Below are 16,038 nucleotides of genomic sequence, written 5' to 3'. Positions count from 1 at the left end.
ATCTGTAACTGAACAGATTTCAAAGTTGTGTAGAACTCTAGTCAATCTTGAGAAATCTTTAGCTCGAGATACCTGAGAAGTAGAATTATAATACTTCCACATTAGCATTTTTCAAATTCTCCACAAGCCAGCCACAGGTAACTGCTAAAATAAGAATAGCTGTTGAGCTTATGAAACACTGAAATGCAGAAAACATGGATATTTTAGAATATGCTGGTATTTTCAGGGATCAACTGAAAGCCTGAAAAAGCAGAAATACAAATTACTTAGAAAAAAAGTTTGGACTTCTACTTATGCACTGCAGTTGTTCATAGATCACATAAAATCAGTTTTTCTTTTGTTGTAGTGAACCATCAGTGATATTGCAGTTTCAAAAATAATGGTATAAATTCTTCCAAAATAAATTGTTAAAAAAACCCACCACAGTTGTCAAAAGGTGCTTAGGATCTGTGGAAAATGTTGTAGTTAAAACAGCTGAAACATGCTTCATTTTGGAGAAAAGGTACAAGGCATGATGAGAACTGTAACTCAGCTGTGTTTTCTGTGGTTGGGCTTCACACAAACATTGTCCAGCTGTTCACAAAGTTCTGCTGCTCTGCAGCTGCTCCTAAAAGCATCCTGAGAACATTCCAGCTAATTAATTAACATTTTGAAACCAAAATAAAACTGTGGGAACGAACAACCAGGAGCATTTATTTGGGTTTTTCTATTGTCAGATGTAACTGCAGTGGAGCAATTTTTTGCAGTGGATAAGGCCAAAGTGTTCCCAAGTAACTGTTAAAGGCTTATTAAAAAAATAAATTTATCATTAACAAAAGAGAGGGACTATAACAACCTACTGAAGTAGATTCTATATTCTATTCTGCCAATTAATTGAGATGCTGTCCTTGATTATATTAGAAGCTGTTACGTAGCTGATCTGCAGATGCCAACCCATGGCTAATCTTTCAGGTGTTCCATATTTAAGTTGCTTGTTTCTTTCTCCCTCTTTCTCTTCACAAAAGCCTAGATGACTTATTAAGGTGTGGGGTCACCTTTGCAGCTAACATGGTGGTGGTGGACAAGGAAAGCACGATGAGTGCTGAGGAAGACTACATGGCAGATGCCAAGACTATTGTGAATGTTCAAACCCTCTTCAGGTAAAGCATTTTTGAAATCTAGCTACATATCCTCATTAATTGTGAAATACTTGATGCCTCTTGTGCCAAGAGCTTATTCTTTTTTTATTTTTATTCTACTTAAGTTTTCCCTTGTATGAATTTGTGTCTTACATGGGCAAACTTTTTTTGCTTAGCAATTCTCTTAGAATCCTGAGGTATTCTCCTGATAGCTCAAATAAAATGCTTTGCATCCCAAAACCAGATAATCATTTTACAAGTTAGCTGTCAGGTTTACAGAAGGAAAATAAAGCTACTCTTGAAGACTTAGGACGAAAGATAGTTGAGAAAAGAAAATTCACAATAATGCTAAAGCCCACATGGAAAACAGATCCTTCTAATGCTGAAAGGTAAGCACTGCATCACTGTGAAGTTAGTAGTAAGTGTTCACATTTTGAATATTTAGTTTTGCACAAAAGTTAGGTTTTTAGGCACAACATTACATCTGACAGCAACATGGCAAGAGTCATGAGAGTATAATATGATCAGTCTAGTAAACAGGCTGAGGAGTCTGTGATGAAAATGAGATTTGCTGTTCCTTTTAACAACTCTCCTAATTAAAGCCTTTGTGTTCAATATCTTGGTTCAGTGAGTATGAAGAAAATATGTCACTTTGAGTTGAGAAAAATATTATTTTCTGAATAAAAACACCCAAAAAATCTCACACAAAACAAAAAACACAGTACACAGTCAGCTATGAAATGCCTCCCTGATTTGGGGTTTAAGCCTAGCACTTCCTGGTGTTCATTCTAATAAGACCTGGAAGGAAATTGAGTATGATTCAATGTTGCTTTCATTGCAGTTACCTGTTTTCTGTGGCAAACCTTCCACAAAAGACCAGAGAGAGATGCATAGTAAAGTGGTTTGAATCCAGTGGTTTAGAAAATTGAGCTCATTGAAATACAAAGGAGCTTTTTTTGTAAATGCAGCTCTGTGAGAATGCAGTTAATGCTCTTTGCATTTCTGCATGTGCTCAAAGGAAGCAAAAGCTGCATTGCACAAGAAACGTTAATTCTGCGTTTTCCTAACATTTCAGTTTCTGAATTGGTATCTGATACTTGCACAGGTGTGTGATTCATACTGACACCTATGAAATTTGGGTTGAAGCTATAATTGAACTTTGTCTGTGCATCACTCAGATCTACTCCTAGCCATACAGTGCTAGGGCACTCACCGAAGTTTTTCACATATATCAGTTTTTCAGAAATACAGTTTACCCCCAAATGGAAAAAGGAGCTGTATCAAAAGTAAACTTGTAAAATTGGTTTTTCCCTAGCTGTGTTCTACTCTGTAAAAGAGAAATAACATATGATACGATGCCATTAGATGTTAGTGTACACTCCTTCAGTTGTCTTGCACATTGTTTGCAACTAGATGGCAGCTTTAAGTCATGTACAAACTCTATGTCTGGGTCAGTATTGCTTTAACACTGCATATTTACAATCAAAGTAATTTAAAATAAATACTTTGGTTTAGGACTTAACAACACTTCTTCATAAAACTTTGTAAACTTTCACAAATAGTGTATTGTATAAACTAGTTTTCTTTTTTTTTCCCCTAGAACACATATAATAATTTCACTGCATTTTTATATTATGTGAATGTTGTAGAAATAAGTAAGCTTTGGGAAGAGGCATAAAGTAGTGGCATTCACCTGTTCTACAGAATAAACTACATTCATAGCACTAAGGTAAATAGTTTTGTAAATGACCTTTGAAAACATATTGAAAGCTTTTTCATTACTTAGGAATAACTAATAATATCAGAAAGTAATGAAGAAAAGACTGGACATGGTAGAGAGCAAGAGCACTCGACACCAACTGTCGTGTTAAAGAGGGATTTTAATCCCCTGGATTTAATATGCTGCTTTCAATACTATCACATCACTGACAAAGGCTCCACGTTGGTGTCACCAGGTGAGACCATTCAGAGGGTACAGGCTGATCTGAACACCCCTGGTGTGAGTTACTGAGGCCTGAAAAAGCCATGTCAGAGCTGCAGTAACCCAGGCTCTTCAGCCCAGGCTGGCAGTTCTCACACACCAGTGGGGTCCTTATTCCCCGATTTACATAAATTAGCAATCCTGCTTTGCAGGAGAGTGTGCTCCCCGCCCTGGATGGCAGAGGCATTGTTTGTAAGGACAGGGTTATTAGCACCTTTAGGGCTACAAGCTGTGCCAGCCCAATTACATCTGTGACACAGCACTGATTTACCTGACATTGGAGTACAGAAGCGTGACTCAAATGGGCACACTAAGAACGAGTTATCACAGCTTAAACATAAAAGGAGAAATTAATAGTCTTGGACTACACCTTAAGATGCTTTTCACTTTTGAAAATTAAAGAGGAAGCCAAGCACTGAGTCCCTGTGGACAGGTGTAAGCCTTCCTCAGAATAACAGCACATTTCCCCAGGCAGTAGGTCTGTACCACTATAGAGTTTTATTAGTTAACCTCTTCAAGGCTGTGTTTCAAATCCTGCAGGAAGCCTGTTGCCAGCAGTACAGATTACAGGTCAGTGTTTTGGCTGGTGTTTAGCTGTCATCATCCATTTAGAGATAAACCAAATGAGGTGCTATGATGGCATTGCATGATTTTCTGGGTTTGTCATTGTGGTTTGGGAAAGAACTACATGTCTCCCTTGCTTGTCTGATTTCCAAATATGAGTTCAACAGCAAGCCATGCCTCCCATCAGGCTGGTGAGGGCTTTCTCTTCCCCATCCAGTCCTTTCTTACTAGAATGGGGCAGAAGAGACGGATCTTTGCCCAGATGGAGCCTTTCCAGTGCTAAAAGCTGACAGGCAGTGTGCCTTACACCCAGGGCAAAATGAAATCTGTCCCTGACTTCCTAGAGAGCAATTTCCCCTAAATCAGCTAAAAGGCAATCGTAAGTAAAATATTTTACCAATACCAGTTTTAAAACTTATTTCCTAATATAAATTACTTTTCATATCTCAGTGAAAGATAGGAAACCATCTTTAAGAGAAACATAGCAGCCTGCATTTTTTCCTGCTGTGTATATTTTATCATGAGATTAGCTTTTAATTTCCTATTACTTCTAATTCTGAATTCAGTAGTGTTAGTTTTCAAATACAGTGTGGGATTAACACATATTGACAGACAGTCTGGATATATGTTTCCTCACATTTAGTCTCTGCTTGAATTGCCATTTCAGTGATGTTTCTCCCTGCAAAAGTGAGGAAAAAGGACAAGACTTGCAAAAGGGTGCGGCACTGAATTCCATTTGACACTAACTTGTCAAATGCTGCTTCCATGGAAAGTGAGACAGAAGCCACATCAATGATGTAATTAGTACTACAATTACCTATTGCTAAGTGTAGATAAGTAGCCCAAGGGTCAGCAAAAGAGGCTACAAATGCACATCTCACTTTCTGACACAATCTGTAAAGATTTGAATAATAATATGTGTTCTATTCCAACTTGTTTCATATTTAAATAGTGTAAACTATGATTTTCTATCTGTTTCTTGGAGCCCTGAGTAGTGGGGAGGGGCTCTTGAGTCTGCTGCTTGAAGATCTGTGTAATTCAGCCAGTTCACAGTAGAGCTCTCTTCACTGCTTTCAGTTACTGGAAGGCTGAATTGGTGTTAAGTTATAAATACTTTGTATATGTAAATATTTCAAAGTGAGAACATAAGTATACATAAACATACATTTTCTCAGCAACTCCCACAAGTGTCACTTTTCATCTATATTGCTCAGACTGTAGTCACAGCATACAAACAGACCTCAAGAAAGAAAAACCAACTGGAAAGGGTACATAAATCAGTCATACTTTACATGCAACCAGGTACCAAGTACAAGCTTTAAACTTTTGCATTATTTGTTGTTTGCTATAGATTTGTGATATTGTACCAACTATTAAATAAAAAATAATGAAATTAAGTTGGTTTTTTCTAGCATTTAAGTATTTTGTGAGCTCAGTGTGTGCTTCTTGGTGAATTCTACAGAGAATGTGTTGTAGTTTCCTCTGCTGTTGGACCAGCAATTCACTGGACCCAGACCCACCACAGGTTCAGGGACTTCATTTAAAACACGGGCACAAGCACAAGCTGAAGCTGTGTAGAGCCTTACATTTGTGAACTGTTATAATTAGAAGTATAACCATGACATTCTTTTAAAATGCAGGTTGTTCTCCAGCCTGAGCATTATCACAGAGCTAACTCACCCAGCCAACATGAGATTCATGCAGTTCAGAGCCAAAGACTGCTATTCTCTTGCTCTGTCCAAATTGGAAAAGGTAAGGAGATCTCCCCCACCCTCAGTTTAAATGTTACAGTTTTATTACTTTTTTTGATTTTGTAACAATGATTTCAAAACAAGTGGAAACAGTGAAATGATTTATGGTTGTAGAGCTACTATAAAAGAATGTTTTTTCAAAAATCTGCCCTCATTTAAGAATAAAGTTTGTTTTGATTGAATCATTTTACAATATAATATTAATCAACCAACTCTCTGGTGGAGTCTGCTCATGGAAAATGAAATATTTTTGGATAATTAAATATTTAGAGCTAATGTTGGTGTCCAAGAGGCTGACACAGGCAATTAACATGGAACATCTTTTAACTGACTAAATGTTTAAAATATAGAGCTTTTAATAGAATGTATTTTTTAATTCCTCTTCATTTTAAAGGCACTACAATTGTGTCTTCTATACACATTTTGGTGTACCTGTTGGAGATACTGGCATTAATGGGACAGTTGGAGAACAGTAATTGTTCTCTGTCAGAATGAGAGGGACAGTGACACTACTTAAATGTTAGCTAAAACCTTCATATTCTATATGCATATTTGGCATTTTCAAATTGTGGAACTGTGGCTGTATGAAGATAAATCTAATCTGCTCATTCAAAGCACTGTTACTTAAAACAGGTGGAGCATATGAAGTAATATTGTGCATCTGTTTAACTCTCTAAGTTCAAGCACAATCCTCTTTCTCACAAATCTTCCCTGGTGATCTGACCTACCCACCATATTCTAAGTTTGTGAGAGACAAATAATATCAACTATGACAGTCTCCAAGGGCAGAAATCCTTCACTGCATTCTTTTCTTTCTCCCTATCAGTCTCTCAATCAATCTGGGTTTTCTTATGTACCCTCCCAACCGGTGCACCTCAGATATCTTACATGTCTTGGTGAATTTGAATTCATGCCAAAATCATTACCATGATACAGATTTAACATATAATTTCCATTTCCTAGGTGTACCATAAATTTCCTAAATTTTGGGGATTTCAAAGTTCACTGTTTACTGTACAATATTTATGTAGGTAATTTTAATATATTCTTCATGGAAAAGAGCCTTTCCATAGAAACTTACCTTCCCAGTCCAGGTTCTTACAGAGGGATTGAATGCTAAAATCCAGCCTGTATGGATGAGAGGATGAGGATGAGAAGTAAATCTTTTACTCGGTTGAATATCACACTTACATGTACATATTTACACAAGATGTAAATATCTGGGTGGCCTTTAGTGACTTGTTATCTTTACCTGTAGCAGCATGAAGGCTTTATCTTGTGTCTAGGTGGTGTTCTGACAGAGACATAGCCTGGAGAGGAAGGTTTCTGTGAGGAAACCAGACAAAAGTTAAAGAGGAGCTGTTTGAGGAAGGAGGCTCAGCTTTGCTGTGATAATGCCACCCCCCCTACCCTTTAAGGTTTGCCCTTGTGGCTCCTGCAGTTCCTCCCTCTGTGGTAAATCCATGAAGGATAAGCTCCAACTGGCTGGAATCTGCATTGCCAGTTCTTTGAGGGGAACAAGGGCCAGCAGCTGGCTGGGGCCTTCAACACTGTGTTTCAACCAAGCTTGATGTCTCGGTATACAGTGACTGACTATGTATAATTTGAAATTATTTGTTAACATATTCCCTTAATCCGATTCCAGTTGGATTCTGGAATTCTCTGTGGGCTGTCTACTTCAATGCAGTGAAACCAGGATTTTTATCTCAGTTCTTTCTTTCTTTACTTAGGCTCCTTAATTTTTCAAGCAAATATTCTGGAAATACTTAAGAATATTTTAACTTCTTGACTATTTTGTTAATTTATTGTGCAAAAGTTGTGAGGATAGGTTGAAAGCTGAACATTTAATGAACTTCCTATCCAAACTATGCTCTGCTGAAGCAGAGGTAGATAATTTATCTTAAAGAAAGAACATTTCCTTCACTGCTCTTGCAGTTGCCTGCTGTTAATATTTCCCAGTCACTTCATCTTAACATTTGCAGGGTGAACTTCACAGGTGGTGCTGTAGTTCATTTGATCTTTCAGAACTCCCTCATGCAAAATGAAAGGCAATTAAAAACTCCAGTAAAAATTACCTAAAGCAGTCAGACATACAGCTGCTTGTTATTTCTGCATTAAGCGCCTCATTTTCAGAAAGACTGAGAATATCAGGCAAGTTGCCTTGAGGTAGCAGTGAAACACACTTGCAAAATTGGCTTTTCAACCTAATGGGCTGCAGAAGACAGATACACAAATCAGATGTCCATCTGCTGTTGCAGCTGCAACTTTTCTCATTTTAGAGATAAATAAATCTGACAGTAAACTCAGCACTGACATAGGAGAACACAGTGGCCTTTATACAACAGAGAAAAGGAAAAACAAAACACCCACACTCTGAACTTGACATCTGTGTTCTCCATTTGTCTTGCATAAGAAGAAAACTGAGGTAACCACTCCCTCTTTCTTGAAAGAAACGGTTTGTAATGTTTTGGATAGGATTCAGACTTCAGTTTGCTATGGCTTTGTTCCAAGTAAATATTGCAGGTGTTACTGACAAAAATTCTAAAGCTGTAAGTGATCATTTTGAAATAAGTACAAGTTCCTATATCTTTTAATCAAACCCAATCCTGTGATTTTGTATCTTCCACAGGGATAAGCACACAGATGTTAGGTGAGCAGAAGTCTATCTGGGATGGCCCAGTATATTTGCAGTAATTTACACACAGGCAGGCTGCTTTTTTAACCTTCAGGATGGGGCCTCGTATTTCCTGTCTCCATTTTTTTTTCTTTAATATAATTCAGGTATTAAGCAGATTTGAATTAACATTAAGTAATAAAAAACAATAATGACATATGAGTTATAAAAAGAGATTGGTACCTCTTATTATTTGTGTCTTATTTTACATAGATTTCTAACAGTTTACATAAATTCTAAAATTGTACTAGCAATTAGCACACAAATTTGACTGTTGAACTGACAGGTTTTTAGGAAGTTGTTCCATATCAACACCAGAAAAATAATTTATTCTTTCCTAGAAAGTAGGATAATATTTCTCATACTTCTCTTTGAAGCAAGGATAAAGGAAAAGCAAGGCTGCAGAAGAGATGGAAGGAAACTAAACCAGCCTGGTCCAGTTGTATGACAGTCAGCAAGGCCAAGGGCCAGGTCCTGCCCTTGGGTCACCATCCCCTCTGCAGCACTGCAGGATGGGGCAGAGTGGCTGGAAGGCTGCTCAGAGATGGGGGTGCTGGCTGACAGCCTGAGCCAGGCTGTGTCCAGGTGGCCACAAGGCAAATGGCATCCTGCTCAGTGCCAGAAAGAGTGTGGCCAGCAGCACCAGGGCGCTGATTGACCCCTGTGCCATTCCTGCCCTTCTCTACCAGATTCTGCTCCTATTTCCTGTTCCTAGGAGACTTCCTGGACCAGCATCACAGTCCACTGTCAGCACCAAGGAATTGGAGCAGGTTAACAGGAGCTGAGCACAGCTGATATCCCTCCATCTTTTAAAACTGAATGGGTGGAATGTGCCCATGCAGTTTGAGATGTGATGACTGAAACAACGTATACATTGATCAATGTCTTTCAACCTGAAAAACTGCACCTGGTGAACAAAGATGCTGCATATTTGTAGGAAGAAACTATGTTTAGAGTAAAGGACTTTTACACTTTTGACTTCTTTCAAGATAATATCTATTTCATGTTTTTGTTACAGTCCTTCCAAAACCAGCATTAAAAATGTTTTCTGTGTTTTAATTCCTTAACAGAAAGAGCGGGAGAAGGGATCTAATCTGGCATTTATGTTTCGACTGCCCTTTGCTGCTGGCAGGGTTTTCAGCATCAGCATGTTGGACACACTGCTTTATCAGGTACTATGAACAGTAATGTGACTTAACACAAGTATTGCCATCCATTTTATTGTGCTTAATTGCTAGATGACCCTATTTTCTGCCATAGGATCCATTAAAGTGTGTCTATACTGGGAGCAGTCAATGGCAAAAGACAATGGAGCATGCTTGATGTGTTAGTTCAGTTTTCAATCCCAAAATCACCCCCCTGTGACTGCACAAAATCTGGTATTAGATAATTTGATACTGTTAATGTATCTCCCCACAGTCAAATAGCTTTGATAAGGCCTACATAAATTACAGATTATATAGAATAATAAGGCTTGTACTCTGCAATAAAAAACGCAGTGCCCATTCCCACACTTTGTGTCCCTAACAGAAAGGAACAGAGTTGCTTTAATATGTAATTTATTGTCTCCTGCATTTGCTGATAAAGGCCTCAATTACTTCATAGTGTCCTCTCCTCGTACTCATGTTGATAGAGCTGCAGAGGCCCTGTCATTACACTGTAAAGTAAGCCATGCTTGCCCTTGCAAGGAATGCATTCAGTGGTTACAAAGAGACAGTGGGGGAAGAAAAGGCAGCAGAATGTGGCTCAGAATCCAGGAAGTATTGATGACAGTGAGAATCAGGGAAGAGCACAGCTTCAGAGAGTTGAAGAAAAAAAAATCAGAAAATACAGTCAGGGCAAATGGAGGCAGTAGTTGCTAGTTTCAGGGAGGAAAATAAGCCAATATTGCTCAGTCTTCAGCAGTGCCCACGTTTCTGCACACTCTGACTCACCAGGATGCCCAAGGAGCAGCCCCCAGCACCACCCTGCAAGGATCAAGGCACACAGCTTCAGCAGGAACACCACCATGGCCCACATCATCTGCTCACCTGAGCACCCTCCTGCCTTGCCTCTACCTGGGGATAGCCTGTGCAGCTTTAGTACTCAGGTGGAAAACATCCTTGCAGGGAAATGAATTTACTTGGTAATTTGGTGCATGAAAGGTGTTCTTTCATCGCAATTCTACTTCCAAATCAATTTCCTGAAAGCAAATCAAACATAAATAGAAAAATTCCTGGAGCTAAACTTTTCTCAAGAAGCCATTAATATAAAAACCAGTCGTGTATATGGGCATACATATTTACGGTTCTAGAAATAAATGTATTTGCATATAAAACATCTTCATAATCGTGCCCCAGAATATAAGTATCACATACCACAATATTAATAATAAATATAGCAAAATATAGTAAATAATATAGTAAATATAATAAAAATACCAAAGACATATATATAGAAACAGATCTGTTAATCATCAATGGCTCCTACCAGCACATAAGTGACTTCAATATTTTCTAGTTGCTCCTAGACATAAATAATCATGCAATGACTTGACAGAGTAACACCACTCACCAGAAAGTGTTTAAAACAATAAGCATCACATGCTCATTTTCACTTTCATTCCACATGTCCTTCCTTTGAACTGCTACTGCTCATAGGTGATTTGTCATTTTTCTAGAATTATCTTTCTTACTCCAAGTTAGAAATTCTATAACAGCAGCTCTTTGTTCTTTTTCATAGTCCCATTTTCTGTCTTTTTCTTCTGCAAGAAACAGAGCAAATGACATGGGGAACATCAGGTTTCAGCTGGTGCTTCCCATTATAGGCTGAAAGAAAAGCCTTCAAATTATCTTTAGGACAGTGACTGAAAAAGGAAAACTTGGTCTTGCAAATCCTGGTGAATAAACTTGTTAAACTAATGAAAATTCCATGGCAGAAATGATGCTGCCAAGATAACAAATATGTTTAATTTGCAAACAAAGTTTACTTGAGATGCTCCTTGACATTTAGCCCATCACACCTGGGAGATTACCAGTGCAAAAATTAAAATAGTTCAATCACTATGTATCAAATGAAATCCATCTAGCTTCTGAGTTTGAACAAATCCTGATTCCATAGCTCTAAAGGATTTCTGTAATACCTTTGTGGGGTATTTCTTTGTGAGACCTTCTTGGTTAGCTGTGTATTTGCACGAAGCCAGCAGAGCTACGGCGTGTGTTGCGTTCCAAGGGCTGCAATGCTGTCCTGCTACACCTGAGTGAGTACAGGTGGCAAAGAACAGCTCAGCCACAGCTAAAAGAGCCCCCCCATGGCCCCCTCATTCCAGCAGCCCAACCCAGGAGGAGAAATATTTGTGATTCTAGCTGCTCTGATGTCTGTTCCTGGTCTTAGTCTACACTTCTACACTAAGCTTAATTTCTACCTGTTAACCAATAGCAACACACTGTTTAGCAGAGCAACAAGGCATATCAACCCTTAAAAATCCTTCAGATTATTCATTGGAATAAAATAATAGCAGTGTCACCTCAGAGGGACCCACTGAGGACTGCAGAGCCATCTAACATCTGCCAGCATTTCTTTTGCACAGAAGAGTTCATTATCATTTCACACCTCGTAGGGCTAACACCTCACTCCACTGACACATCCATCTTTGCTTTTCCTGTGCCTTGTTATGCCTTAGTCTGCTGAATCTTGTACATTCCTTGCATGCACATGCAGAGCCAATTTAGGAAAACTTCCTTTATGTAAGTAAATTCAGCCAAAAGAAAGGGATTGGTATTCCTACAGTGATTAAGATACTTAAAGAGATGGACTGTAAACACAGATGTATAATTCCTTTGAAAGTCATACATAGTGCTAATGGTTGCCTACTCCTCAGTTCATTAAAGCTTTTTTCTTTCTTTTCTGTCTCTCCTGTTAAAATATCTTGCAGTCATTTGTGAAAGATTATATGATTTCTATCACAAGACTTCTGCTGGGACTTGACACCACACCAGGATCTGGGTTTCTTTGTTCTGTAAGTTATTAAAAAAACCCAATCAGTACAGACTACCAGAGAAGATTCTGTACTGTCTGCAAAATACTTCAACTTTCTTTGTATGGCATTTCCTTTTGTGAAAGTTCAAGGAAGGCCATCTGTTTCCTTTTCCATCAGGGAGAAGACAAGGAAATTAAACAGAAAACATACCCATTTTTAGTTCCATAGCAAAAAACATCTCCCTGAGAAAACACAATGCATTTTATTCAGCAGAAAATTGGAAAGTCAGGAAAACACAGGAATAGCGAGTTTTATATGAAATAGCAATGGCAGTTTGGCAACCAGCGTAAAAATTAAGTAGATAAAAGCCAGGAACCTGCATTGTGCAACCTGACCAGGACTATCTCCCAGTCCCCATTCCTATGGGCAATAAAGGCCATGAGTAGTTTTTATATAAAGATCAGATGTATTAAATGACTAGGAGTTGGAGTTCAAAAGTCATCTTGTTATTATATGTGTCAATATTCCCCAATGCAGTTTAACTGCGTATATACACAAATAAAAACGCAACAGAAGTAATTTTTACTAAAATAAACCACACTTTTCTGTTTCCTCCCATACCCACTATACTCTGGGTAGCAAACAGATCACTACAAGTTGAGTTATTTACAACTTGCTTTGTGGCCATCTATAAAGAATGGCAGGAAGGTATCAATGATGGTTTAAAAAAGTTGTTTAAATATAAATGATATATTTCTTGGCTAATCACTAAGCTTCATTACAGTGAATGTAAGAACACTTGAGAGTACAATTGACTCTCTATAAAGGAACTCATACATCTCAAAATAAAGCTAGTAATGAAGTAAGTGAGCTTCATGTAAGACTTCTTATGCCACTTATGCTTAGTGTACTACTTCCTCCCCACAGATTCAGCCTGCAGTCTGGTGGACAAAATTCAACGTACTCATGCACTCCAGTTTGTCCACACCAGTTTCTTACTGCTGACAATATTTAGTTTATTCATTTAAATTTTAGTCAAAAATAGACACTGGGTGAAGGCTGCCATGTAAATTTTAAGTAGTCTTAAACCAAGACCAGAAGTTCATAATGCTAAACTGCTTCCACTACAATGTCTTCTAAACAGGGAGAAAGCAAAAGAACAGTCTGACAAACTCAATAGAAGTTGCAGATTTGTTGCAGAGCAAAGGTGCAACACTACAATGGGATAATTACCAGCTAGTCTTTAGTTTTGGGGTTTTCTTTCATGAGTTGCATAGTGAACAAGTGATAAACCCTCAACAGTTAAAATTCCTCCCTCCTATTATTATTTGCTCAGATGAAAATCACAGAAGAGGATCTGTGGATTAGGACATACGCCAGACTGTACCAGAAGCTTTGTTCCTCTACAGGAGACATTCCAATTGGAGTCTACAGGACAGAATCCCAGAAGCTCACAACATCTGAGGTGGGTCACTCACCCTGCTTTCCACATGTGTCTGACTGCAGAGTGCACGAGGCCTATGCTGACACTGGCTGGTCACACAGCCCAGGCTGAGCCCCAGGCTCCAGCAGTGCCCAGGGCCAGGGCACATCTGGCCTTTGGTTCCTGTGCTCCCCTCCTGGGGATGAGAGCCAAGGGGCAGCTGGGCACGGCTCAGGAGTGAGCTCTGCTCTGCCCTCGCTGTGCTCACTAACAGCAGGGTTTGTACCAAACCCTCCACCAGGCCCTCTGGCCCTTGTGCCAACGTGTCCATGTCTCAAAACAGGTGGCATTTCATGCTCATGTGACCTTCTAATTCATTCTCTTGTTGCTCATTTCTAGTTAGTGTTATTTTAAGTACTGTGGGATCTTTCTAAATTTAGCTGCCAAACAGTGATAATATTTTATATATGTATTTCTGTGTTTGCCACAAATGTGTACATTTCTCCATCTCTCTGTTTATAAAAAATGGCAAAAATACTTTTTCCTGACTATTTAACATATTTTTTTTGTTTGGGCAGCTTTGATTTCTGTCATGTATTATCCATGTGTTTACATGACCATTCGTACTGCCATCTCATTAAACCATGGCTTTCAAATGCAACAGTGAGCAACAAGCCTCTTCTTTCTTCTGAAATACTCAGACATAGTTTAAACTAATTTCCAAGATAGGTAATTTATGTTTTCTTTTCCATATTTCAGAAAAATATTAGGAAACATTCAGGCATATAATGCTTAATGGCAAGATTTGCTCCTGAGGAAGTACATTCAGCTGAAGTTAGTTTTATAAAAGGATGATAAAAGAGCTGTGGAAGAATCCACCCAGCTCATGGGAATATCTCTTTGTGGACTATCACTTTCTCTGCAGGTGGCTTTTACAGCTTAGCCAGTGGACTCTGTCACTGCAATAATCTCTTTTGAACTATAGCAGCCTTAACATAATCCATCAGAATCATTCCTTGGAGAAGAATGTAGTCAGCCTCACTGCTAATATGAAAAAAAGGTCTGTAACAGCCTTCCACAAAACAGAGGACATACTAGATTGTAAGAATTCATTAAATAAGGATAAAAATAATGGAAATGCTTTATTCTCACATTCAGGGCTGGCTCTTTAACTTCAGGTCCACAAAAAGAGAATGAGGAGTTCTGCTATTACTTCCTATCAACTTTCACAAGTAATCTCACAAAGAATTTGAGTTAAATCAGGTAGAAGATTAAGGAAGGGAGGTTGGAGAAACCTTCTAGTTAAATTTTCAAATTGTCAGGTGTTGGAAAAATGTGGAAGAATGGCACTCCTCCTTTATTAAGTGAAGAAAATGCAGTTGCTGGTCTTTCTAGGCTGAAGTCTCTGAATGCAGACCTTTAATGTTATTTTCACACAAATACTTGTGCAATTTCTTGTTTAGTGAGTCAGAATTTGTACAACCTTTCCCCTCTAGAGAGGGGCAGGAGAATCTCCCCTCACCTACCTATTCCCCAGAATGCAAAAGAGCATGCTCTGCATCTGTGGCCTTTATGGATACAGACCTACAAACACTGAGATGCTGAAAGTACTAATCTTTCTGCAAAGTGTTTGTTTTGAAGTTAAAGGATTTTTTTACTTATTTCACTAATGAAATATTAGCATAGATTATCATTTTAGCTTTTCAATACATTAAGCCAGAAGAATGTCATTGAGTAAGATCTTTAAAAGAGAAAAAAGAGAAAAGTAGTTCACTCTTTTTACTCAGGAACTATGTACTTATAGCCATGAATTTGAAGGTTTATAACTCAGAGAACCGTCAACATGATTATCAATTTGAGTTGAAACAGAGATAAGAAACTAAATTTGTACTGCACATACCTGGAAGCTGTCCTGTAATAAGAAGGGTAACTTGAGTCATGAGGACAAAATATGCCAATATTCATATTTAATATGTACAGTTGATCTTTTGGCACTCCCTTTTTCACTATGCAAATGAGAAGCTCTCACTTCACTGACAGATACTCATAACTTCTTTAAAAATAAAGCAAGTTTTTAGTGACCCAGTAACTAAATAAGAAGTGAATCTAGCCAGCCTCTCAATGACTATCACACCTATGACCCAAACCATTTCCACTACACTCAAAAAATATAAAAAAGAGATACGAAATATTTTTTCATTACCTGTATGGCTGCTTTTCTGTGGCTCCTGTTTAACAGTCCATATTTGTTTCTTTAGATTCACTTCTGTTTAAATTGTCTTTTGTTTTCTTGTTCCCCTTCCTTTGTCAGTCACGAGAAATGGCTTCACAAGTAAGTATTTGCTTATTCTCTGCCTGTTTCTGGGTGTCCTGGTTGAGGCAAGCCTCACACAGCTGCTGGCTTGCTTGCTCCCCCCAAGATGGGATGGGGAGAAAACTGGGAGGCTGAAAGGGAGAAATCTCTGGGGCTCAGGTAAAGGCAGTTTGATACCTGAAGTAAAAGCAAAACAAGCAAATAGTTTGCTCACACTTCTGATGGGTGTTTGGCCATCTCCAGGAAAGCAGAGCT

At 38.5% G+C, this 16,038-nt stretch overlaps 1 protein-coding gene across 5 annotated transcripts in view; it reads left to right on the top strand.

Annotated features, from left to right (window-relative positions):
- Window positions 1-16,038, top strand: part of KCNT2 (potassium sodium-activated channel subfamily T member 2) — a 115,503-nt gene that overhangs the window by 90,029 nt on the left and 9,436 nt on the right. For 3 of the 5 annotated variants that reach the window (XM_071436009.1, XM_071436007.1, XM_071436012.1), the window contains 6 exons: window positions 1,005-1,139; window positions 5,304-5,415; window positions 9,159-9,260; window positions 12,002-12,085; window positions 13,383-13,511; window positions 15,781-15,801. In XM_071436009.1, coding sequence (XP_071292110.1) covers window positions 1,005-1,139; window positions 5,304-5,415; window positions 9,159-9,260; window positions 12,002-12,085; window positions 13,383-13,511; window positions 15,781-15,801 — 583 coding nt within the window. The remainder of the gene's footprint in view (window positions 1-1,004; window positions 1,140-5,303; window positions 5,416-9,158; window positions 9,261-12,001; window positions 12,086-13,382; window positions 13,512-15,780; window positions 15,802-16,038) is intronic. The other 2 variants (XM_071436011.1, XM_071436008.1) reach the window with 1 other exon arrangement.

The sequence above is a fragment of the Agelaius tricolor genome, unplaced genomic scaffold (assembly GCF_023055355.1).
Source record: "Agelaius tricolor isolate 1412-34295 unplaced genomic scaffold, bAgeTri1.0.p SCAF_11, whole genome shotgun sequence".
NCBI lineage: Eukaryota > Metazoa > Chordata > Aves > Passeriformes > Icteridae > Agelaius > Agelaius tricolor.
The sequence above is the reverse complement of the archived record's forward strand: the minus strand, read 5'-3'. Positions and strand labels throughout refer to the sequence as shown.